Here is a 24,954-nt window from a genome sequence, read left to right as displayed (position 1 = left end):
GCAGTTGATAACACCGACAGCAGCAATCCAGGACACTTCCAGGACTTCACAGTTTGAAGGTAAACACACCGTTGTGAGTTTGTGTGTGCACATCCTGGCTCTCAAGCTCAAACTTAACCCTGAACAAACCTGTATGCCGTCACTGAGGACTCTGTGCACGGCTGTAATGCAAACTGTACTGGCACACGCCCACCTCGAAGCTGCACGCTTCTCTAAACCTGCTCCAGCGCACACTGATCCAATCTGCATCGCACCATCCTCCTCTTCATCCAGCACTGTCAACAAAACTCGGCCTGCTTATCCCCCAAGATAAGCAGATAACATCACTGTTGTTATGCAGATGACATAATCTTTTGTGACATGCAGACCGGTCGGGACCACAGCTGTATTGTGTCTCATAACATAAGCGTGCTATTCAATCATTTATATGTAAAATGTGTTTAAAGGACTTTGTGTGTACAGAGAGAGAGTTTGTGTACATTTTATAGCAGACAATCTACTATGATTTGCATATGTGTGGGTGTTGGCTGTGCTTCACCTTAATGTGTGTCATATTGCAGTCATATTGGGAGGATCTGAATCTCTTTTGGCAACAAAAAACAAGTCTCCACGATGTAAATATTTCCAGTCCAATGTGAAACCTCGGTTTTATGTTCAGGGTAGGTTAGGTTTAGATGTCAGATTAGGACGTGACATTGCTCTCCTCATTCACAGAAGAAGTGTGTGTTCGCGAGAGGGGCTGCTCGATGTGTGTGCAAGTTTGTTCCTGACTGTTTCTGCCAGAGAGTTTACCTGTACAGACTGAGGAAAGCATCTGTGTTCTAGTGTTCACAAACTGAAACAGAGACGCAAACATCTTGCTGCTAAAAGATCAGATGTGAAATATATGAAAATGAGTGTTATTCATATCAGCTGGGCCTGCGGTCGTGTTTTTTTCTGTGGTCCAGCCTTGTTTGCATATCTGTGTGTATGTGCACAAGTGTGTTTGTGTTTGTGTGTGTGCATTATGAGAGAGGGTGAAGGGAACTGAATGGCTTTGTTGTTTTGTCAAGGAAGTAAATTGTCAGAACCCACTGAGGCAAAATCTGTCCTGTTGAATACCAGGCTAATGAGGTGGGGGTGCTGCACTGTGTGTCCAGTCATCTGTTGAAGGCTGATAAACTGTGAGCGGTGCATGACTGTTTCTGTCTAGTTGGCATAATCTGACTCAGCACTCTTTATTCTACATTTATGACCACAGATATCTTCTTTGAAAAATGTTTGTAAAAGCAGTCTGCATGCCTAGGTGCTTGATTTGATACACCTGTGGCCTTGGAAGTGATTGGAACACCTGATTCTGATTATTTGGATGGGGGAGCGAAAACTTTTGGCAATATAGATATGTACATTAAATGAATATTCCCAAGTATTTATAGGAGGACAATCTTTCAATCAATGTATGATCAGATGTAAAAATTCTTAGATTGCCAAATGCACACTTTGTATTTGGCCTCCATATGTCGCCTTCTGAATAAGGGTTTGTATGCATGTCCAAATCATTGCATGAGAACTATGACTCTTTCCCGTTGTTCACTCTCTAGCCTCACTTGACTTCTCCTAGATTCACACATTTGTCACTTTTTCCCCCCCCAATATAAATGTCTTTCAGAGTAGATTGAATTGAATGAGTTATTTTTTTTCATGTGTTTTCTCTTAGTTGAGAAGTACGTTGGATTGTCGTTCTCAAAGTATCCAGAAGAGGTCACAGCAAACCAGATGGGTAAGTTCCAGCGAGAGAGTGATCACAAACTGCAGCTGCAGAGAAATATGTCTTGGAGGAGACTAAAATTATACCAATTCTCTTTTTAATCTGTGCAACTAAATCAGTTTTTTAAAAACCAAAAATGAAGGAATACTGAGGGAATAACTTCAGTCTGACAGTGCCATGTTCTTGTTAACTAAATCCCAACAAATACCCTAAAATCTTGTGTTTTATGATGATGCTGATGTAGTTGACTCTTGTGTTTGCTCCTCTTTTTTCTTCTAAACAGGCTGTGTGCTCAGATGAGGGTCCAAGTCACTCACTGAAGTCACTTTTCATGGGGATATATTTCATGTGGTGGGGTGATCTGACGCTGTGAAGGCCGACCCTCGTGAATTAACTCTTTTTACGAGCCCTCAATTGATCATGTGATTGATTTCATTTGCTCTAAATCTTGCATCTATTGATTTTTGCGCAGCAGTAAGGACAGCTTTAGCTCAAGTAAAAGTTTATGTGTGTTTGTGTTAGTGGCTGCAATGCAATGCACTTGTGCTTCTATAGTAAATGAAGTAGACTGTCTAAAATTGGACAAGACAAAAGCCTTTATTTCATTAAAAAAACAGAATGCCACGTAAAAGAAATGTTAGGAAAATATCTAGTTTTTCTTACAAGCAACAGTCTACATTCAGGAGGTTGGACCACATACACTTATATCAAACAGTCTTTTCGTCATTGTCTTTAAGGAAACAAACAAATTAGTAAAATATCCATACTAAACTTTATTTATAAAGAGCTTTTCAGAGCCGCATTTCAAAGGGCTTTATAGTATAATAAGGGCAGGAACAATATTGTACAAACGAGTGGCAAAAGGAGCAGAAACATCATTAGTATGAAATAGACATTAGATTTTCTTTTATTCCTACAGGCACTGTTGAACAGATTTGGCTGGTGCACTGGACGGAGGCTAAAGGCAAAAAGGATTAGGGGACAATATTGGTCTACATGCATTTCATAATCAGAAGTTTATATGACACACATTCAGTCAGAGCTGTGACCCTCCACACTGAGCTTCCTAAGCCGCTTAGAGGGAAGGTGACGTGAAACAGCAAAAGCCCAGACAAAATACGATGTTTTAACTGTTATGTACTATAAATGTAGCTTTTTGTAGCAGAATAAGATGTATATTTTGGACACAGCAAATTTGAAAAATATTATTACAAAATGCAGGTAAAGCTCAATTTAAGTGATTCTGTCAAATTACAGCGGCTTTGGTTAGAAATGATTTTACCTGAGGATCATCTGACAGGTGGCACAAAAACCATGTAACATCCAGCATCGTTCACATTAAAAAATACGATTTAACGAAATGTATTTATGACATCTTTCATCAGATTTTTTGGTTTAGTTGGATGTCCAAAAAGAAAGAAGCTCAGTTTACAGACAAATCAACATCTAAAGTCTTGTCTCTAAATCTGCTGTAACAGAGTGTATTAGTTCTGTCTAAATGACTTCCATGTCTGCCCTAAATCCATTTAATTTCTCCTTTTATTGAATCCAGACATGTCTCGCTGCAGCTCTGCTCTCTATTTGTAATTCAGCACTGGGATTTGTAAAAACATTATAGAATTACAAAATGATGTGACATAACGTAATGCAGCGATACTGATCAGTCTCTTCCTGCAGTGTTTGTTACAGAAAGCATCACAGACACCACAACAGTCCAATAATACATGAATTACTGTAAGTTTAAATGGATACAGAGCTTCTGCTTTTTCTCCGCTATGCTTTTTCATTTTCTGCTCAATGCTTTCAAATTGTTATCTTGCCCTGAAGACAGCTTCCCTTTTCACCAAGCAAACAACAGCCAGATGTTAAAACTATTAACAGGGCATGGAGCAAACATCACCAGTCAAAAGTCTCTCAAAAGACCCTCGCGGTGTCTCCAGATTCATCCTGTTCCCACTGGCAGTCACTTCTCATCTTTACACCAGTGCGTAATCAAACTGTCCTCTGTCCAGCCCTTCCTTATGGTCCGTCCACGATGACGATGGCATGCTGCTGTAAGGATCTAACAAGATACGGACACAGCGAATCACGAGGAAGAGCAACAGCAGCACGAGAAGGCCGACAAAGCACAGAGCAGTTCCCTGTTCGGGCTGTCCTGCCATGGGCTGCAGCATTGTGGGGCCCCTGGGGAACCCAGGAGGAGCCGGAGAGGAGAGATCGTAGTCCACAACCCAGTAGTTTGTGTCACTCATCTTGGAGGTGAGGGAATATTTTGAAAGTCAAAAGTGCTTACTGTGTGACTTTTGCTGTGCAATCAGGAGCTGCGAGGAGTAGTGTGGCTCTACGTGGACATCTTTGCCGTTCAGTGTGACTTCTAAACCCGGAGGAGCCTCACATAGTGAAATCTGGCAGCTGGCAGCTGATTAAACCCAACCACAGTGTTTCTCACAAGCCACGGGGCAAACAGAAATAACACGGCACAAATCAGTAGTGCAAATGAATAAGCCCTCTGGTAAACTGAGCAGCACACCGAGGCATGCTCACCGAGGTTTAATTAGATTGAACCGGTTCATGTGTCCCTCTATAGCTGTCTTTTCTTCGACATGCACACATTTGCTCTTGAGATAACTGGAAAATAAAAAGCAAGAGTCACTACTTCAACTTCTCTTGACTTTGCCAATGTTTTAACTGTCATCCAATAGCCACCCTCTGGAGGCCTAAATTGGAATTACAATGTGAAGTATAAATCTCAGTGGAGTGGCTGAAGATGTTCCATAGATCAATCCAAGTCCTTGCAGGCTGTAAATAATCCGTGTTGTGGTCCTTGAGTGAATGTTTTTGGATTCAAATCACTGATTCGTTTGCTTGTTCTTACATCTTCATCTTGACCTCAGTCACTAGGAACCTCTTCATTTGAGACTCATCAGGATCCCTAAGAGAAAAGATAAAAAAAAGACAGATGCAAAATGAATGAGTTTACAGCCTGCAGAGTTGCTGAATGGAGGAAAAGTCTTATTGATTCAGGAGTTTTAGAGCTAGACATGGACCTTGGGACATTTTAATAGTTACAGATTTTCCCTCTTTCAGGGACCCATGTGAGGTATTTCAGTTGTTCCACAATTCCTAACAGTGCTCCTACTAGTACAAGTATTACATATCCTGTCTAATATTTATTGTCAGAAGCATAACTGTGATAAGGCAAGAGGGGAAGGTTCCTCTTCTGGACTCAGGTACGGCATAGTACAAGATAAATAAATCAGACACTTAAGACAGAAGAGAAAAATATGGAGAAAACCCTCAGAGAATTGCTGCACTCTTGCTCAGGAACACTCTCTGTAGCTTCTTTAATGGGCCGTGGAGTGGACAGACATTTCCTGCGTTAGGTGCACTCCCCAGTCAGCAGATTCTATTCCAGGAGGCTCCGTCTCTCTCCTTACCACCCCACTGATCCTCGCAAAGACACGTTGATAGCCCCCCTGCTCTCCGGATGATGGGACTAAAGGGCCAAGTGAAGCTTTAATAGGGGACTTGGAGACATAATGAAAGAAACTGCCTGCATCAGTATCAATTATCAAATGGCCTGAGGTTACTTCAGGGCTGGACAGTTTAAAGCGCTGCATGTAGCAGAGGAAAAGAAGCTACTGAAACAAGACGGACTCAATAGTCAGTAGAGAGCCATGAAGTACACATAAGGTTTACACAACAGGACAACATGGGCATGAGTCAGATTCACTTAGAGTAAGAATTACTTGAACAACATTAAGAATCCTTCTCCAAAATAACTGTACTGTTTACCCTGAACAACTGAATAACCCTGCTTTAGATTTAAATTTGGGATTTGATTGAATTTTATCAGCTGCCAGAAAACACAAAAGAAAATTAACTGGAGTTTAAAGGTCTTTTTCCCAATTAGAATAAACTTAAACCAAGAGTTTCACAACACAACCAAAATGCTTGATAGTTTCGACTATTTTACTTTATCAGTTTCCTTATAGTGGCAGAATGTGGAGGAATAGTGGACAGATCCATTTTTAGGGAGTCAAAGAGATCACCGACTTGTTAAAGTTCTAATTTTCAAACAAAAATACAGACATGTGGTTCTGTTGAAGGTTCTGGGCTTTCAAAGGTGACCAGGGTAGTTGGTTCTAGGTCAGGCAACAGCTCTGCAAGTTACCCAAGACTGTCATGATATACAAACACCACAGAGCCAAGAACAAAGAAAGAAACTTAGTTGTACCGAGAAACTAAATATACACACATATATATAGTGAGAGAATACGAATAAATGAGCAGCATCAATTTCATAGCTCATCGATTCTCATTGAGAGACCTGTCATTGGTTCCTAAGCAGTGGATAAATCACACTGAGGTGCCTGACTGTCTGATTTACATGAAACAGAACAATAAAAACTGACCTGAACTCGACGTTGGAACTGAATTGTGGAGAAATGTCACACCATTCGTTTTTTAAGACCAACAATGAAATAGGTTAAAAAGCAGATTCATGAAAGCAGAAATGCCAATGAACTCTGAGGACAGAGCACATGCGATGACATATGGTGTTCCTCGTGGCTGTAATACCTGTAATACCTCCCATTTATACCTGTGGATTATGACAGCAGCTTTGAAAATGTCAAGGACTTCTCCAAATAAACCAGAGGTTGAAACCTACGGTAAATCCTGAAAGTAGGACTGCCAGGCCAAAAACAAAGCTACCTAGAGCCCTTCCACCAAGGAGCTTTTTTGTCATTGGGCCTGTTTTTATTGTTTCATGTCATAAAGATGAAAAGTTTCATGCAGTAACTGGGTGCATATGTTGTCTTCACCCTCCTCTAAAAAGATGTTCAATACCGCTGAACACAGAAATTATTGAAGTCAATTTAAATTAAAATTTCAGGAGGCATTTTAATGGATTCCTTTATATTATAGAGGCTTGGCTGAATTACAAATTATTTTACCTGAGGATCACCTGAGAAAAACATACAATATCCAGCATGTTTTACATTCAAAATATTTTTTATGTTAAAAAAATGGTTTCCAGTTTTAAAGCATCATAAATCAGGCCTGAAAATAGGATTGTTTAATGCAACATCTGAGTGTATATGCTGCATTCACCCTCTGTTTAGCCCTCTGATTTTCTGTCATTTCTGTAATATATACATTTTATTTTATAATTTCAATATTGTGCAATTTTCATGCTTTTATAGGAAAGGATGAAGAAGGTGGGAAGCTGTTTAAATTGCTTTAAAACTTTTGGAATCACTCAGTTATTACTTTAACTACTTTGCTGTATTTCAGAACTGCAGGACATCAGATCAAACAGTGGGTTAGCAGCATTTATTTAAGATGAATTCTTCTCTAACACAATGATCATAGTACAGGTGAATTTTGGGGCTACTCTGTAAAAATTAAAGGTTCATGCAGCTTCTAACAATAATGTCGCCTGTATTATGGTGATGCTGCAATTGTCTTTACTGTATAACACGATTGATTGGATCTCCGCCTTTAAAATAGTTAATTGTTAGAATTTACCACATAAGATCATCCTAAATATAAGTTACAATCTAATATTGTGACTTTAAGCTACATCAACAACAACGCGCAAGGTACAACCCGCTCAGGACAACTTACAGGCGTGCCACTCCTAAAATTCCCCACGACCACACGTGTGCTCACATCTGCAGCTCCTCGGTAACTTCCACTCACAGAAGTTCACGTGTAGCAAACACAAGCAGCGTTATCGCATCACCCCAATGACACAGCGGAGGACGATGAGAGCGGATTAAACTTACTGTGAGGTGTTGTCACAGGTGAGGCCGTGTAATCTGAGGCTCGCTGCTGTGATGATGATGATGATGATGATGATGATGATGATGATGATGATGGAGGTGGTGATGATGCAGCAGCTGTTCAGCACCACGGACAGCTCTGGGATCCCTCAGCTCTGAACTCACGTCCTGCAGCTCCTCCTCTGCTCTGTCCCGGGGTTTTAAAGTCTTCTCACTTTGAGGGATCCGCCCCACCTCCCACACTCCTTGCCTCCCTCCATCCATCCTCACCTCCCCCACCACCCTCCCTGCCTCCCTCTTTCCCTCCCGGCCCACTTCTGACTGTCCCTGCATGGTCTGCACACATAATCTTTTCGTCTGGATGAGTGAAGCACTGAGAGCATGTGTGGCTTTTGCTTTATATAAGAGGACTGGTGGGGCACTGATAGTCAGACAATATGGAAAAGTTACATTGCCAGTGAGTCTTTATCAGTTCTGTTTACCTCATAAATAACGTGTCTAATTTCCTCAGCTTTAAGACAACTTTTACACAAAGTAACAGTGACAGAAAATGCTTCACTTCCATGTGAGATTTTGAAATGTTAGCACCTATTATTGCACAGACTTTTTGTGATAAGAATTTTATACAAGAAGTTTAAAGGAGATTATAAAAAAGTAAATAAAGCCATTTTATGAACATAAATACTGTAAAAAAAAAAGTTTCTTTAAAATTATAGTAGAATTGATTGAAGTTGATAAACAGAAGGAAATACAGTTTCTAAAAATACAGTTTTTTTAGAGCAGTTTTGGTCTGTGTAAATTAATACTTTACTTTTTGTTGGTTTTGCTTACAAAACTGGAAAAAATCTACAAAATAACTGTTTAAAAAAAATTGCATAATTTTATGACTGAACAATGTTATAAACAAAGAGCCATTTAATTAAATACAGATTTTTGATGATGACATTATTTACAATTTTGGTACGATTATTAGGGTAACACATCTTTCAGTAATTCAAAAGTTCTAATCAGTAAATTAACAAACAGAGAAAAGCTGTTTAATAGCAGTAACTTGCTCCAAAGAAATTACAGTTAAAAATGTTTTTTTTAATATGTGTTTCAGTGCTGGAAATTACAGACATACACCTTAAACTGCAATGCATCTTTAATTTTTATGATCCAGAACATTTATTCACTAAAACACCTAAAACAATGAAGAATAAAGAAAGTTACATTTTTATAAATTGAGAACATTTCTTCAAAATTAGCAGCAGTATATGGCATGTAGTAGTTTGATAAATGTATTTTAAAAACCAAAGAAAATATTTTCAATTAAGTGGGGAAAAATTTCGGGGCATCAGTGTAAAGTGTAATATTCTTAGCTGTCAAATCAAGTTACTGTGAAGCTGTGAAAACATGCATTTCTTAAGGATATTACCTTGATTTTTTGGAGGGGGGAAGTATATGTAGGAAAATCTGATCAACATTTTTACTGGATTAATGTATTCATTAGTGTAGAGTTTGCATTTTCTTTAAGAATAACTTGTTTTTTAAATTGTGCAAGGTGATTTAATTACAGTGTGTGTCAGGCTGCATTGCAAGTTTTGCTAAACTACAAGAAATTACGTGATCAAGAAATGTGGAGCAAAACAAGCAGGGCTACCTGATCGCGCCTGTGGCTAAGCTCCAGATACTTACTGTGAGAAGTAATTAATTGACACAATTAAAACTGTACAAACACTGAGACAGATTGCGGTTCGTACACATCCACATCTCCCCTGCCTGAGGCTGCATGGGATCTCCCTGTAGGTTTAATTAATAGTCAGTGGATTGTAACGCTGTCCTGAAGGGGCTCATAATCTAATCACACTGAGCTGTGCTCTAGCGGACCGCCCACTGTGGTCATAATTGATAAGAGTCTCCAGCCAATAAGGTTATGAAATTCAATGTCTCTATTGTTGTTCTTATTCTTGTAGATTGCTCAGTGGGAGGTGCAGTCATGGTGCAAGAAGACTCATAGGTCACTGCTTCAGGAAAGCTGGGACCCCCTCCAGCAGGTGAGTCTGGGTCAGGGTAACACTGTGTACACATTTAGCCAATTTTGCAAAAGCTGGAAGACTGATCTCAACTGTGGGTCTGACCATAACAGTGTCCTTCTATAATCCAAAACTAAACATTGTTAAAAGAAACTGTTGGACACAGCAGCTACAACACATGGAAATAAGGAACACCTGACAGGGTAACTCAGACCGAAGTGTAAAAACAACATTTGTGGTTTTAATGGGTCTATGTCAATATTTCATGGCCTGGTGACCAACTGACAGAATACTGATGCCAGATAGATTACATCGATATTTGTGAACTGAGAATGTTGTAATATGCTGGCACTGAGGCACTGTGATATTTTTTAAAAACTAAAACACTGACATCTCATGTTTAAAAATGTACTTGTACATATCGCAATAATCTGATGTCATAACAGCCTTAATGTGAATAATTATTGCACTAGGTTGGTCAATTTTGTTCTTACCTAAAAAAAAACTTAGTTGTGCTTTAGCTTCTAAATGTGCAGGCGATAGTCACAACATGACAATACAAGTAAAACTTTTTCTGTCAAACAAGCTTTTGTTACGCTTTCCACTCAAAATTGAGCAACTTCTCTAAATTCTGTTGAATTCCAGGTTAGATAAAATCACAAACTGTGTTGTAAAAGTTTGTTGAATTCCTTCCAACAAAACACCTTTCAGCCAAAGAAACCAGAAAGGTAAATATAAAAAAAATAAGCATCACAAAGTGTATGACATTTAAACATTGTGCCACATCTGCTTACATCATGGCGCGATGTTCCCTACTTTAATAGCCTTCTTATTATGTAGGCTAAAGCACAGCTTGGTGTATGCGTGGTAGTGTGTCACCAAGAACATACTGTATTAACTAAAGACAGTCATAAAGGAAAGCACAACTCTGCCTCCAAGACTCGTTCTGCTCAGAGGATGGTGCATTCAACCCCATTCATATTGGTACAATAAGTGCGCTCATTGCTGGGGGGGATTTTTTTTCCAGAAGGCTGCTTTTAGAACATATATGTTGTGATTTAAAGGGTTTTGTGGCTAACTCGTGCTGCACATTAAAAGCAAGTAAAGGTCATGTAAATATATGCTGCAGAGAATCGATAACAATAACATAAACTGGCAATGATGGCCTTATATTTGGTTTTGGGAGCTTGTGTTTGTTCACAGAGAGGGATCCACTCTCAGTAGGCTTTGGTCACAGTAAAGAGAAGCGAGTAGACTTTGGAGGGCTGAAAGAGGTTAGTTAGTAAAAGGACATCTCCAGTCATTCATCACAACAGACAGCTGTGGGATGAGGTCGCCTATATATTGGCCCTGTGTGTGAATCTACCGGCAGGCGTTATTTAAAGCCTGATCTATCGTCCCTATGCTACCAGATCCATAGGTTTATCAATCAGCGTCAATGGCCAGATCCATGCACATCTATCAAGGCATGTCAGATTTGAAATGAGAAAACAAAAGACGGACACACACAGCATGCAGAGTTTAAGTTTCTCTCGTGAGCACAAACACACACAGAGCATCCAGAGCTGCTGACTCTAACACTGCTCGGACGAAGCAAATCATAATACAGCAGGTTTTGTCCCGCAGACCGATGTATTACTGGATTAAAAGAGAAAAATTCATGAATATATTTTTGTGTGGTCAACTACAAATTAAAAAAACAAATGTACAATTGAAAGATGGATGTGATGTGTTAATGAAACACAATCATGGGAAAATGTGGCAACATTTTTGTCATATTTTGACCACATACTAAACTATAACGTTTTTGTCATATTTTGGACGACATACTAAACTATGACGTTTTTTCCACATTTTTGATGACATGGTAAACTATAATTTTGTTCCCACATTTTGGACTACATACATTAAGTTTTTTCCACATTTGGGACGACATACTAAACTTTGACGTTTTCGTCATATTTTCAACGACATACTAACCTACACACGTGGACAAAATTGTTGGTACCCCTCAGTTAAAGAAGGAAAAACCCACAATTCTCACTGAAATCACTTGAAACTCACAAAAGTAACAATAAATAAAAATTTATTGAAAATTAAATAATCAAAAACAGCCATTACTTTTGAATTGTTGATTAACATAATTATTTAAAAAAAACAAACTAATGAAACAGGCCTGGACAAAAATGATGGTACCTCTATAAAAGATTGAAAACTATTTGACCAGAGTGACATGATTAACTCAGGTGTGTCATTTAATTGACATCACAGGTGTTTCCAAACTCATAATCAGTCAGTCTGCCTATTTAAAGGGAGACAAGTAGTCACCCTGCTGTTTGGTGAAAAGGTGTGTACCAAACTGAACATGGACAACAGAAAGCGAAGGAGAGAATTGTCCCAGGACATCCGAAAAAAAATGATAGACAAACATCTTAAAGGTAAAGGCTATAAGACCATCTCTAAACAGCTTGAAGTTCCTGTGACAACAGTGGCTCATATTATTCAGAAGTTCAAGACCCACGGGACAGTAGCCAACCTCCCTGGACGTGGCCGCAAGAGGAAAATTGATGACAAATTGAAGAGACGGATCGTTCGAATTGTATCCAAAGAGCCCAGAGCAACCTCCAAAGAAATTAAAGGTGAACTCCAAGGCCAAGGTACATCAGTGTCAGATCGCACCATTCGTCGTTGTTTGAGCCAAAGTGGACTTCATGGGAGACGACCAAGGAGGACACCACTGCTGAAAAAAACTCATAAAAAAGCCAGACTGGAATTTGCAAAAATGCATGTTGACAAGCCACAAAGCTTCTGGGAGAATGTCCTTTGGACAGATGAGACCAAACTGGAGCTTTTTGGTAAGGCACATCAACTCTATGTTCATAGACTCAAAAACCAAGCATACCAAGAAAAGAACACTGTCCCTACGGTGAAACATGGAGGAGGCTCAGTAATGTTTTGGGGCTGCTTTGCTGCATCTGGCACAGGGTGTCTTGAAAGTGTGCAAGGTACGATGAAATCTGAAGACTATCAAGGCATTCTGGAGAGAAATGTGCTGCCAAGTGTCAGAAAGCTTGGTCTCAGTCGCAGGTCATGGGTCTTCCAACAGGACAACGATCCAAAACACACAGCCAAAAACACCCAAGAATGGCTGAGAGAAAAGCGTTGGACTATTCTAAAGTGGCCTTCTATGAGCCCAGATCTGAATCCCATTGAACATATGTGGAAGGAGCTGAAACATGCCATTTGGAGAAGACACCCATCAAACCTGAGACAACTGGAGCTGTTTGCTCATGAGGAGTGGGCCAAAATACCTGTTGACAGCTGCAGAACGCTCATTGACAAATACAGAAATCGTTTAATTGCAGTGATTGCCTCAAAAGGTTGTGCAACAAAATATTAAGTTATGGGTACCATCATTTTTGTCCAGCCCTATTTCATTAGTTTGTTTTTTTAAATAATTATGTTAATCAACAATTCAAAAGTGATGGCTGATTTTGATTATTTAATTTTCAATAATTTTTTATTTATTGTTACTTTTGTGAGTTTCAAGTGATTTCAGTGAGAATTGTGGGTTTTTCCTTCTTTAACTGAGGGGTACCAACAATTTTGTCCATGTGTGTATGACGTTTTTGTCATATTTTGGACGACATACTAAACTATGATGTTTTTTCCACATTTTGGACGACATACTAAACTATGACGTTTTTGTCATATTTTGGAATACATACTAAACTATGACGATTGATGTACATTTTGGACGACATACTAAACCAGGGGTGTCAAACTCATTTTGGTCCAGGGGCCTCATACAGCCTAATTTGATCTCAAAGGGGCCGGACCAGTAAACTTACAGCATAATTACTTAGAATAATTATTTTTTTGATATTGTCGATGTATTCCACGGGCCGGGTCGGACCCCCTGGCGGCCAGAAAAAATATTCAAAAATTATTACCTACATTACTACTGCATTTGTTTGATCAAACTGCAGTTCCCACATTGTCTGTTAGGGGCGCTCTGTCTTACTCGGAGCAGACAGCGTGACGCAGCACCGTGACTCGGCACTTGCGGCCGCTTGCGGCAGGTGGCAGCAATACGGAAGCCGGGTCTGTCAGTGGCATTCTGTCTACGTATTTGACTTTTACCTGCTTTTCTGCTGGCCCTGACACGCTCATCAGCAAGACGTCTTTGTCAACAAAGAAAAAAGTGGACATCGAGTGTAGGATTTTCCAAGACAAATGGACCACTTCCTATTCGTTCACTGAGGTGAATGACAACACCCTACAATTTGATCATTTGTTCCTTGTATGATTTCCAGCTGATAAATCACAGTCAATTTGTAGTTGGATCCCAATCATGTGATTATCAGCAGGTAACTGACACAGTGTTCACTTAATGTCATGGTTACAGCGATGCTGTGCCGGCAGCTGTATCTGGCAATGGGAAATCCTTAACAAAGCCGAGGATCCAGACTATAAGCTGCATCACTGAGAAAATTTAATAAGGTGGTCCTTGTGTCATTTTTGACTTCCCCTGACAATTTCATCCAAATCCGTTAGTCTGTTTTTAAGTAATGTTGTACATGGACAGACAGATGGATTGACAAATGTATGTCGATCGTGACATAGCTCAACGACAATGAATTCTCTCGACCGCACTCTCAAAGTGGACTTTTATGCACAATCACTGTAGCCTACACAGTTCAAAGTATGATCACTATCTGAAAAAATTGAAGAAGAAAAAAACGCTATCAGTCAAACTCATCTTTAACTTTGTTTATTGTGTTTTGTCTCTTTTCTGGCAAATAACTTGCACTCAAATGATGAGTGTCAGGAAGTGGAGAGTCCTGAACCATGACTGTACTGCATTTTGTTCCTATGGTGGAATGTCAACCAGATATTTACTAGCACTGAATTATTTATATTATCATATGTGTACTATCAACATGATATCAATATTTAACATTTATTATCTTTACTACTATATCCCAACACCCCTTTCAACTATTGTTTTAGCTAATTGAAAGTGCACATTTATGGTGAGTGTTGGCCTTATTGATGGGTTTTGTTTTCTTTCCCCCATGTGTGACACAAGAATGCTTCTTTTAACCTCACAAGACATTTGACTGACTGCACAGCCAGGACTCATGACAAACAGAAAGACAGCATGGGGTGGCGATCAGGGATACTCATAGGTTTTAGTATCAGTAACAAACCATCCCACCAGGCAGTTTGGCATATGTCGTGTTTCAAAGAAAACAAACAAACAAAAAAACATGCACAAGTTGTCAGCTTCTTCACATGGAGGTAACACGCAGATCTTAGCTTAAAGACTTTCATCAGGAGTTCGACTGAATGAAAATGTCAACAAATAATGTGTTCAGTCTTCATTGAAGCAAGTTGAAGCCCACATGTTCACAGAATACAACTGTCAATACAGTCAACAAAATATTCAAGTTTTCATCTTCACCATATCCTCTCTTGAAAAGCCACATGCATACAAGTAAACCAAACAGTTCAATAAGACAAACAGCTGAAAAAAGTGTAATGTGAGATGACAAATGATCCTTAAACAATGAAGCTGCCTTTATGATCATAACTGAACATGGTCCCACATAGAAGTAATCCTTAACATCCGATATATTTACGAGATATAAGCTTATATTAACATGTTGATGCAACTCTGATTCAGATTGGGAGAACAATCCACTACAGCTTGCGTGTCTGAATTAAAGGCTTTTTTCAAAACGTATTGCAGATACAAAAAGAAACATAAGTGTACACTGTAGTGGCTTGTACAACCAACAGTCACAACATTAAAACCACTGACAGGTCAAGTGAATAACATTGATCATCTTGTCACAATTCAATTTTCCACTGGGAAACCTTTGGTCCTCGCCTTCATTTGGATGTTGTATGACACATACCATCCACACACGTGCTCAAAGAACATATCAAAGAGCCAAAGCCGTTCATTTGCCCTCTAAACTCCCCAGATCCTCCGCAATATTAGTCAGATGGTTTTATGTTGTGACTGATTAGTGTACAAATAGATTGATTTGTGTTGTGGTACACTGGGCATTTTCCACAACTGTAGATGTGGCAGGACGGACTCTGAATACAGATCATTACATCCTACATTCTATGCTTAAATCTTGATCTTGTCTTACATCTATTTAGCTTTCAATATATGAAAACCAGCAGGAACAAAGTAGACATCAACTCAGCTGCATGTAATAGTGTTGAAGTATCATAAAATTCAACTTACCTAATCATCATAAAATATACAAACTCTTTAAATGTCGACAAAGAGTCTAAATGGCTTATTTCACCTTCTGTTATCTGTGCTTTTATTTTGAACTTAGCAATTATGGTCTCCTTGAGGGGATAATAAGGCATAAAATGAAACAAGCTTTAGAGCCAGTTTGCTTTAACTGTGATGTCTTCTCACGCTATCATACTCAGCTAGGCTAGTTGCTGCTTGTTGAACACTACTAAAGGAGGCATTTTCAGCTGTCTGTCTCACGCACATCTGACAGAAAAAAAGACTTCTACTCTATACTGTACAATATCTTTATGCTTTTAACACACGTACCTTCAGTGCATTGGATTTAGTGTGCCTGAATGCATCCTGTATAAACTCAGATGAACGACTGAGGCTGCTATTCCTGCTCACGCTATGCTTCCCGTCTAAAACTCCATGTCACTGTCTGCATTTTAAGTTTATGGCTATATGACAAAGATATTGGCGCGAATTAATCCCAATTTAAGCTTCAAAACATCCCTCAAAAGATCAACAGATGGTATGTTCACTTATTTTCCACCATCTTTAACACAATCTCTTGAAAAAACGAGCCTCATGGATAGCATGGGTGGAATGTACCACTGGATGAAATGATGCGGGCTCCTGCCATTTGGTGAAAAGGTTGGTTACATCCACTCCATCCAGATTAATGTTTAAGTGCTATGTTCACACTCCAGTTAATCCGAACACTGAGCTAACCAGTGCGAGAGACTACACACACAACTGGAAGCACAGATTTCAGTGAATAGATGGTACAGTTTATCTCCATGGGCGTGTATGTTTTCGTGCCAGGGGGGTGGTCGGATACATCTGCACATACATCCTCCGGGTACTGAGGGGGAAATGGAGTGTGTGCAAATACAGCCTCTGGCACAGCAGCAGGGCTTCACTCTGCTCTTTTAAGTTAATGTACATAAGTTTTGCAGGTATTCCAGGAACATCTTTGTATCTTTTGCCCTTCTCCTCAGTTCGTGTGTCCCAGATGAACCCTTTCACCTGCGTTCCTCCTCCTGCTTTTAGAGGACCTGCTCTGTGCTGGAGGCGGAGATGTCCAGGAGTCTCCAGGCTGCGTTGGGGTTCAGCTCCTCCTGGTCACGACACAACGCCCAGACATACATCATCCTCATCACCTTCTCCTGTTGATAGAGGAGAAGAGCACAGGGTTAGCGTGAAGAGACCGTATGGAGAAGGAGGATGGCTCTTCTAACCGTGAGTTTAAATGGTTTATGATTTGGGTCGTGATGAGGCTTTGTGTTGCAACTTTCTAGACAGACCAGACGGAATAAGTTAATATAATTGAGACATTTAATATTGTTATCAGTTTAAATCCTCGTGTATTTGATTAGTCAACATCCTGCTGCTGCATCAGACTGTGAACTTGGAAGTTCAAAGACGGTGCAAAGGGAAATGTGTAGCAGACTGCTGATCTGATTTGAGACATTTGGCTTGTTTACTTCCTTAGAATAACATTGATTTCATCTATTAGCTTCACTTCTCTGGTGCAGTAATTATGAGTCAACTGACCGGATCTCCCTCCACAATATCTCCTTTGGGGCTGCGGATCACCATGACGACTTGAGCCTGGAAGGTGATAATCAGCACCGGGCCCTGGTCCATCATCTTACCCATCGCAAGCTAAGAAACACAGACAGACAATAAACAAACTAATTAAATAGAAAGAACTCATAAAACAAGGGTAATTCTTTCTGTAGCAGCATGTTCTATTTAAAGGCACATAAAAAATAGATTATTTTTGGGAATGTAAATGAAGTGAATATTCATGAAAGAAGAAGGGTTAAATAGGGAAACGCATAAAGAAAGGAGCGTTACAGATTAAAATGTTAGAGATACATAAAGTTTAACAATAGGTGTATTGCACTTACATCGATGTTGTCAATGTCAAGGATTTTAGACTGGAAGAGAAGCCCCAGAGCTCTGGCCTGCTGGATGGGATGGGCCAGCTGACTGTATGTCTGAGGACAAAACCAGGAAACACATCTACCATGAAACATTACACTTTACACATGCAGTTTGCCAGCTGAAATGAGGGTTTCCATTTCTAAAAAGGTGAGAATATATATTCATAAATAATGACCCAATGGTCCAAGAAGTCACTCAAATTATGTGAAATACATCATCTACCTTACATTTATTAAATTGTATTTTATAGTTTTGCTGTCCCCACAGATATGCATGAAGTCCTTTCTGTCATCAAGTTCATGACGTTGCTCATGGATGTTTTTGACTTCATAGACTATGACAAATCATTCACCTCAACCGCACTTGTTCCAAAAAAGTATTATTTTGTGTATACTCCACATCTTTGGTCTAATTCAAGTCCCTCACTGATTAAACCCAAAAAACTCAACTCAAAATGATATAGTTCCATTAAAAGAATGCCTTCTTGTCCTCTCATGGTTTAGATGCAAGTCTACACCTTACACTATGAATATGGAATTAGCCCAGGGACTGCAGATGGAAATGAGCTGATGGCTTAGTCTGCTGCATCTCTGCTATAAGATCATTATTTTAGTGCACTGTAAATTCTGCACTACACAATGCAAAGTTGTAATGTTGGAGTAATTCATGCATGCATGTTCAAATTGGAAACTGACTCCGATGCAAATAGAACAGTGAATTGTACAATATAAAGCAATGCTACTGTACTTTATGAACTGCTCTTAGATAACATGAGTATTTAGTTTAATAATGTCATTAGCTAACAATAATAATAAGAATAATAATACTCTCATATAAAAGTCAATAGAATTCAATATTTAGTATGTATAGGAGTGTGCCCAAGTCCACATTCTGTTTGCTTCCATCCTGCAGGACGATCAGGGCTTACAAACTGATTAAATACAAACATAGAGGTGGTGGTGTATAACTTACAGCTTCATAGCACCAGTCCTTTAATACGTCCAGCTCTCCACGGATCATAGCCTGCAGAAAGGACAGTGACACGCAGTTATTAGTCCTTTACAATATCTCATAGGTATCTCATGAGTGACCTTGACAGTGTGCTCTACTCAGTTTAACAAATCCTGCCTATTACTACAGTAACCTTTACTGAAGTCATAGAACATCAGTGCCCGTTTTTAAAAACATAAATAGGCACTGAGGCACCATAAATAGCAATATGGAGAGTCTCAATTTAGTAGTCGAAATCAGATTTTCATTCCATTAAACCAAATCCACTGGCTGCCAACTATTTGCCAGGTGTTGTTACTAACTTTGCTCATTTAATCTACAACAGTATGTCTTTTCTTAGCATAACATTGCTGGTGATTTCCATAAAATTCCTCTAACAGCTCTTCTTGCTCTCAAGGACACAACAGTTCTGTTTCCTGCTATCAGTGATTTAAATTTTGTTTTCTTGTTCTTGTGTTTTCAGCTGCTGACTTTGCTTTAAACTCATTTGACAGCTCAAGCGTCGCTTCATCAAAGCTAAAAGGAAAGGGAACAATTTCTGAATCTGATCTAAGCTGCAGTAAAAACCAATACGTGATAAAGCAAGATTTTCACTAATCAGTCTGCTCTTAGCCTCTTCTGTGAAATATCCCTGAGGTATTGAACAAAGGAAAGAAGCAACAAGAGTGAAGGAGCATAGACACAGGTAGGAGGAGTGCTTACCTCTAGTATGTTAGGGATGATATCTTTCTCACACTGTTTGAGAAAAGAATCTTTGTCAAAGTTGGGATCTGCCTTCACAATCTCTGTCAGCACTTCAGACATCTCTGTCTTAGAGAAAAGACCACCTGGAAAGCAAAAAGCAACATCAGCACTCCGTAACAGGAATGAGATACACCACGTTTGAGCCTTAAAAACATCTGGAATATCACTGTGACCACAACATCTGTTCCTGTTTACTTCTTACTTGCTAAACAGAAACTTAATTTGTAATTGAACAGTTCTGATGGTTGAAATGACCAAAACATGTTGAAATTTGCTTTATAGTGAAACAATATTTCAGGATTTTATTCTGTTTTCTCATGTCAGTTTCATCAGGATAATCGTTTAAAAACTATGCCCGCAAAATAAATATGGAATAAGCCGGCCCATTACCTAGAAAGCCAGTGACTCTGTCAGTTACAGCTCTGGATGCTCTGATGAGGGTGTTGTCACTTTCATCATATTTCATTTTCATCTCAAAGAATCCTGGAGGAAACAGAAAGAGTTCCAGTGTGAGGACAAACTGCTTAAAACGTAGAGGTTGAAGTACACTACCAGTAAAAACGTTTGAACGCACCTTCTCATTCAATGGTTTTTATTTAATTATTTTATACATTGTAGGTTAATACTGGAGACATCGAAATGATAAAAGAATACATATGAAATTATGTTGTAAACAAAACAGTATTAATCTACAATGAAGAAAATAATACATAAATAAAAAGTACTGAATGAGAAAGTGTGTCCAAACTTTTGGCTGGTAGTGTATATTTAAGTGGCTAAATCTTGCACCTGTGCAGGAACACAGATCACTATCCAAGAATATTTCAGATTGGTCTATAGTGTTAGACCAGTTTTAATTTCACTCATAGATTAGTCTATTAAAAGTTAGACTGTAAATAAAGGCTCATTAGTTTTTAAGCCACAAAAATCTGATATAGGCCCATGTTACCATGGTAACAACAAGTCACACCTGATGACCACCAGCACTGTGACAAAAAAAAACTGAAAAATATGTCTCATAATTGGTTGTTGGTTAACAATGTAACAGAGAGAGCAATGGAGAGGGAGAGAGTCTATAGATTCTGGAGAAATCTATTGAAAACATACAGCAGTGAGGACATTGTCAGTGGTTTTTGAGTATTTCCTTGCGTACTTTTTTCTAACTTAATATAATTTACCCAGTGCTATAGGAGCTATAGTCTGTATGAAAACGAAACTGTCTATCTGAAGTCTAACTATCTGTAATGCCTAAGCTACAGTCAAAGTCTATCTTTGTGAAACCAGCCCCCAGTGTCTACACAGTACTAGCTTATTATGCAATCTACTGTAAACAGTCTGCTGCCACCTGCTGCCTTTACAGGAGATTACACTTGTGCTTATTCCAGCTTACCTACTGTATGTACACACTGATTCCACAGTGTTGAAGCTTAAAAAAAAAAAAAAAAAAACTGTGAATTTACTTACTGTTAAAAACTGCGTTATTGTCCTTGAAGTCCCTCCACTGCTGGTACCACTTAGAATCCTTGTGGAGAACGACACCCATATCCTCCCTGCATCACAAAAAATCATTTGTATCAAATATCAGCATCTGGAGAGACCTGATGTTCTCTGCAATTAGGTGGAAAAATATGTTCATATAATCCAATATTTGCGAGAAGTTGTGCGAGTGAAAACAACTTTGATTTCCAACAGATACTTACTCATTGGCTTCAAACACTCTGGTGTCACTCTCTGCTCCTTTAGATGAAAAATCGCTCCTCTTCCTCAGCTGAGAAGGAGCTCTGTAAGGTCCGGCGTCACCAACGTCGATCTCCTTCTTCATGGTTTCCACACTCTGCAGAGAGAACAATGATTTTTTTTTTTACCACAAACAGAGTCTAAGCCTAAAGCTGGAGTAGCAAATGAGAAGGCCAGAACGTAAATTAGAAAAGTTTTTGTTAACATTTTTCAGCCCCAAATGAGGTTAAAGTCTCAGAAAAAACATAATAAAAAGCCAACGATGCTGAGAATTAAGTGATAACTGACTAAAGTTTAAGTAGAAAACCCTTAAACATATATTAAAGTACCTGAACCTTGCAGCTATGTTTGTTTACAACCAAGGGAGAGCCTAAATTTATGCCCCTATTAGTGTTAATATTTTTGAAATAGACAAAGATGAAGTATTTAGTATATCTCTCCCTTACTGTATTGAAAAAAAAAACAACAAAAAACTGCGACTCCCCAATCACAGCAAGCAGTAAATCACTGGATACCATCAGCACAGTGCAGATGAAGCTGGCAGTACATAATGTTCCTCTGTAGATGCTGGAAGTCTGATGATGAAACTTTGGTGGTTTTCACTACCTGTGAGATGGCTCTGAATGCGCTGGTCCGGCCCAGTTTTTCTCCTCCTTTGGTGACCGACTCGGCAGAGTGCATGGCCGTCTTGGCTGCCTCCTCCACACCTTCTTTGATCTTCTTCCCGATGTCAGTACGACTCACCTCCTCAAGACCCTTTAACCCAAATGACACACAAACATAGTCTGTGAGGGACCAAAATCTAATATGTATATGAGTATATGATTACTAAAAAATGCCCCAAGGGAACTACCCATCAACTCTGCCTTTGCTGTATGACTTCAAGGATTCTCAGTAACTTCAGTAACCATAAATAATCATCATTTACCTCCTTGACAGTGTCTGACAGAGAGCCGAAAGTCTTCTTAAACACCTCTGACGTCTTCACTGTCTCAGCCTCTATAGATTTCTGATGAAAGAAAATTGATGATTATATATAATTTAAACTCCAACAATTCTAACAGTACTCAAATAATTTATTTCTGAAGTAAACCAAGTGAGACTAGAAACCAAATAGTGTTCGTACATATTTCCGGCGGGCCTGCTGGAGCGCATCAGACTCCTCGAGCCTCTTGGCTTCTTCTCTGAACTTCTTTATGTTTTCCTTCATCTCCTGATTCTTACTGAACTCCTGACGAAGGTTGTCAACAAACTCCCCGAGAAAACCTTTACGTCCTGAAGCATATCGCACCTAATAACACAAACTTCAGACTTCAGATAGATGCACTGATTAAGTGAACATATTACCCACATGTTTCCACTAGAAAGTACTTTTTAATCTGTGTGGAACATTGAAAGAAAGAATCTACCAGATAGAAAAGCAGTCAGATCAGTAAAAACAATTTACAATTTTCTAAAGACAAATGAAGCCGATTGGTTTTACTGACCAACAGTGAGTAACTTGAAGATAAATGGGGGATGTCAGTGTGTACCTGCACAGCTGCAGCTGGGCTCCTGGGTAACCTGTAAGCATCTCCTCGCCATGTCGAGGAGGCCAGAGACCGAGAGCAGAGGGACAAGGCACTTCTGCCAATCAGCTAAAACAGAGCCACAGTTAGTAACGTTAGAGACCTTCAGCAGAGTATTTGTGACCATGGTTGAAATGGCATTCTAGATTTTGAGACAAAGATTTGAATTTTAACTTCGAATGCATGTCGGATTCGGTTCCAAATGTTGGTTTGCTTAAACAGGAACTTGTAAGTTTTATTGTTATGATCTTACTGCCTTTTATTTACATTTGTCTACTGTTCATTGTGTTTTATTACCTCCTATTTTAGTTGTGCAGTACTTTGCTTTGCCTGTATAAATGTGCATTCTGAGCAAATTTGACTCGGTATCAGTCCTGAAAACACAGTGTAAGAGAGTCCTCCAGCCGCTCCAACACCTCAACATAGAGTAAATATATGCTATGATATAGTTTATCCTCTAGTATAACTGAACCTAATGCATCACACACCATGTCAAAAGGGTCAAACCTTGCTTAAAAAAAACAAAAAACACCGAGACAACAGATTTGGTAACTGCTGTTTAAGTAAACTCTGTTCTCAAGTGAAGTCCTTGTCATCCTAACTCATAATGGAGGGGAAATGCATTCCTATTAAGACTCATACAAGACAAAAAGTATGACAGGACAGAACGTGTATCATAGAAAGACATCGCTGTGAGTGATCACAGTGAATTGGTGCTATAAAAAACAACAACATATCGTTATGAACTGTCGTACGAGGCTGCCGGCTGCATATTGTAGCCTAGAGATACTAAAAAGATCTAAGCTTTATCTTGTAAAACGTATAAAAGGTAAAAGAACCGTGTTACTGCATGTAAAATACTGACTGATCAAAGTGGGTGTTTAAAAAAAGTAATAAACACAGAAAAGAAGTTGTGCAGTCTAGGTCTAAAATATATACTTTGAGAGGGATCAGGTCCGTTTAGGAATGATTAAATCACTTTGCACTGACAGGACAGCTGACTGATATTATGCAACGCATAAACCAGTGAACTCCACCATCGCCATTAGCACCGCAGCTCTCATGTTTAGCTCGTCGCTAAAACGGTTCTTTAACATCCGGACAGAGACATAGAGACCTCCAGACATAGTTAATTATTGGTTCTAGACATCAATAACTGATCAGTAATATTGAGAATCTCTGCTGATACAAGGCCTATACTTAACGGACATCTCGCGCTCTACCTGCGGAAAAAACACCTGAAAAAAGTCGCTAAAACAACTAGACGTGACAAAAATAAAACTATGAACCCGTGCAGACTCGTTCCCCTGTCTGAAATGTGTCCCAGACTATCTGAAGCTGTGATGAAGGACATGAATGGACATCTCACCTCGTAGCACCGACACACGGAGGCTGCCATCTTGATCTGTAATGCGCCGAGCAGCACGTGCGTCCCTGCAGCAGCAGCTGACGTTCAGCTCGACCAATAGGAGCAGAGAAGGAGGGCGGGGGGCGGGGCCAGCTGTCAGCACGACTTAAAGGGAAAAGTCACCTAAAAACAACATGCAGGAAACTGATGTTATAATGACGCATTACTATACACAAACAAAATAATTTCTGCAAAAAAATAAAATGTGAGCATCTTTTCATTGTTTTCTAATCTTTTAGGTGCTTATTAAAGTTTAATTGCTTCTTGCTTATTAATATTGACATATTGCGTCCTACATTTAATTTAATCAAATATATTTAATTGTATTTAATTTAATGAATCAGTTTTATTTTAAAAAGCAAATATTCTGATTTTTCTTATCTCCATATTTAAACAAAGACACACACACACAAATATGAACGCAACACTTTTGTTTTCGCTCCCATTTTTTATGAGATGAACTCAAAGATCTAAAACTTTTTCCACATACAAAATATCATCATTTCTCTCAAATATTGTTCACAAATCTGTCTAAATCTGTGATAGTGAGCACTTCTCCTTTGCTGAGATAATATATCCCACCTCACAGGTGTGCCATATCAAGATGCTGATTCGACACCATGATTAGTGCACAGGTGTGCCTTAGACTGCCCACAATAAAAGGTCACTCTGAAAGGTGCAGTTTCATCACACAGCACAATGCCACAGATGTGG

At 39.1% G+C, this 24,954-nt stretch overlaps 2 protein-coding genes across 2 annotated transcripts; both read right to left on the bottom strand.

The window, feature by feature from the left end:
• Positions 1-2,320: 2,320 nt before the first annotated feature.
• On the bottom strand, positions 2,321-7,726 carry LOC127535387 (cortexin-1). Its single transcript, XM_051953249.1, has 2 exons — positions 7,540-7,726; positions 2,321-4,679 (listed from the first exon to the last, which is right to left on the bottom strand). The coding sequence occupies exon 2, from the start codon at positions 3,997-3,999 to the stop codon at positions 3,724-3,726; it is 276 nt and encodes a 91-aa protein (XP_051809209.1). The 5' UTR covers positions 4,000-4,679; positions 7,540-7,726; the 3' UTR covers positions 2,321-3,723.
• A 6,583-nt stretch (positions 7,727-14,309) lies between these two features.
• On the bottom strand, positions 14,310-24,306 carry LOC110950709 (mitochondrial import inner membrane translocase subunit TIM44-like). Its single transcript, XM_022193453.2, has 13 exons — positions 24,202-24,306; positions 22,797-22,901; positions 22,391-22,555; positions 22,193-22,273; positions 21,871-22,020; positions 21,228-21,361; positions 20,992-21,077; positions 19,918-20,010; positions 19,486-19,610; positions 18,745-18,795; positions 17,736-17,825; positions 17,377-17,487; positions 14,310-16,988 (listed from the first exon to the last, which is right to left on the bottom strand). The coding sequence occupies exons 1-13, from the start codon at positions 24,229-24,231 to the stop codon at positions 16,869-16,871; spliced, it is 1,341 nt and encodes a 446-aa protein (XP_022049145.1). The 5' UTR covers positions 24,232-24,306; the 3' UTR covers positions 14,310-16,868.
• Between the last annotated feature and the right edge of the window lie 648 nt (positions 24,307-24,954).

The sequence above is a fragment of the Acanthochromis polyacanthus genome, chromosome 9, assembly GCF_021347895.1.
Source record: "Acanthochromis polyacanthus isolate Apoly-LR-REF ecotype Palm Island chromosome 9, KAUST_Apoly_ChrSc, whole genome shotgun sequence".
In the NCBI taxonomy this organism is placed as follows: Eukaryota; Metazoa; Chordata; class Actinopteri; family Pomacentridae; genus Acanthochromis; species Acanthochromis polyacanthus.
The sequence above is the reverse complement of the archived record's forward strand: the minus strand, read 5'-3'. Positions and strand labels throughout refer to the sequence as shown.

Bases quoted from the DNA above. Each gene is read 5' to 3' on its own strand.
- LOC127535387 (XM_051953249.1), bottom strand. From the start codon at position 3,999: ATGAGTGACACAAACTACTGGGTTGTGGACTACGATCTCTCCTCTCCG.
- LOC110950709 (XM_022193453.2), bottom strand. From the start codon at position 24,231: ATGGCAGCCTCCGTGTGTCGGTGCTACGAG. The intron at 18,796-19,485 runs GTAAGCACTCCT...TCCTTTCTGCAG, and splicing joins TCATCCCTAACATACTAGAG to GCTATGATCCGTGGAGAGCT. The intron at 16,989-17,376 runs GTCAGTTGACTC...CTCTATCAACAG, and splicing joins ATATTGTGGAGGGAGATCCG to GAGAAGGTGATGAGGATGAT.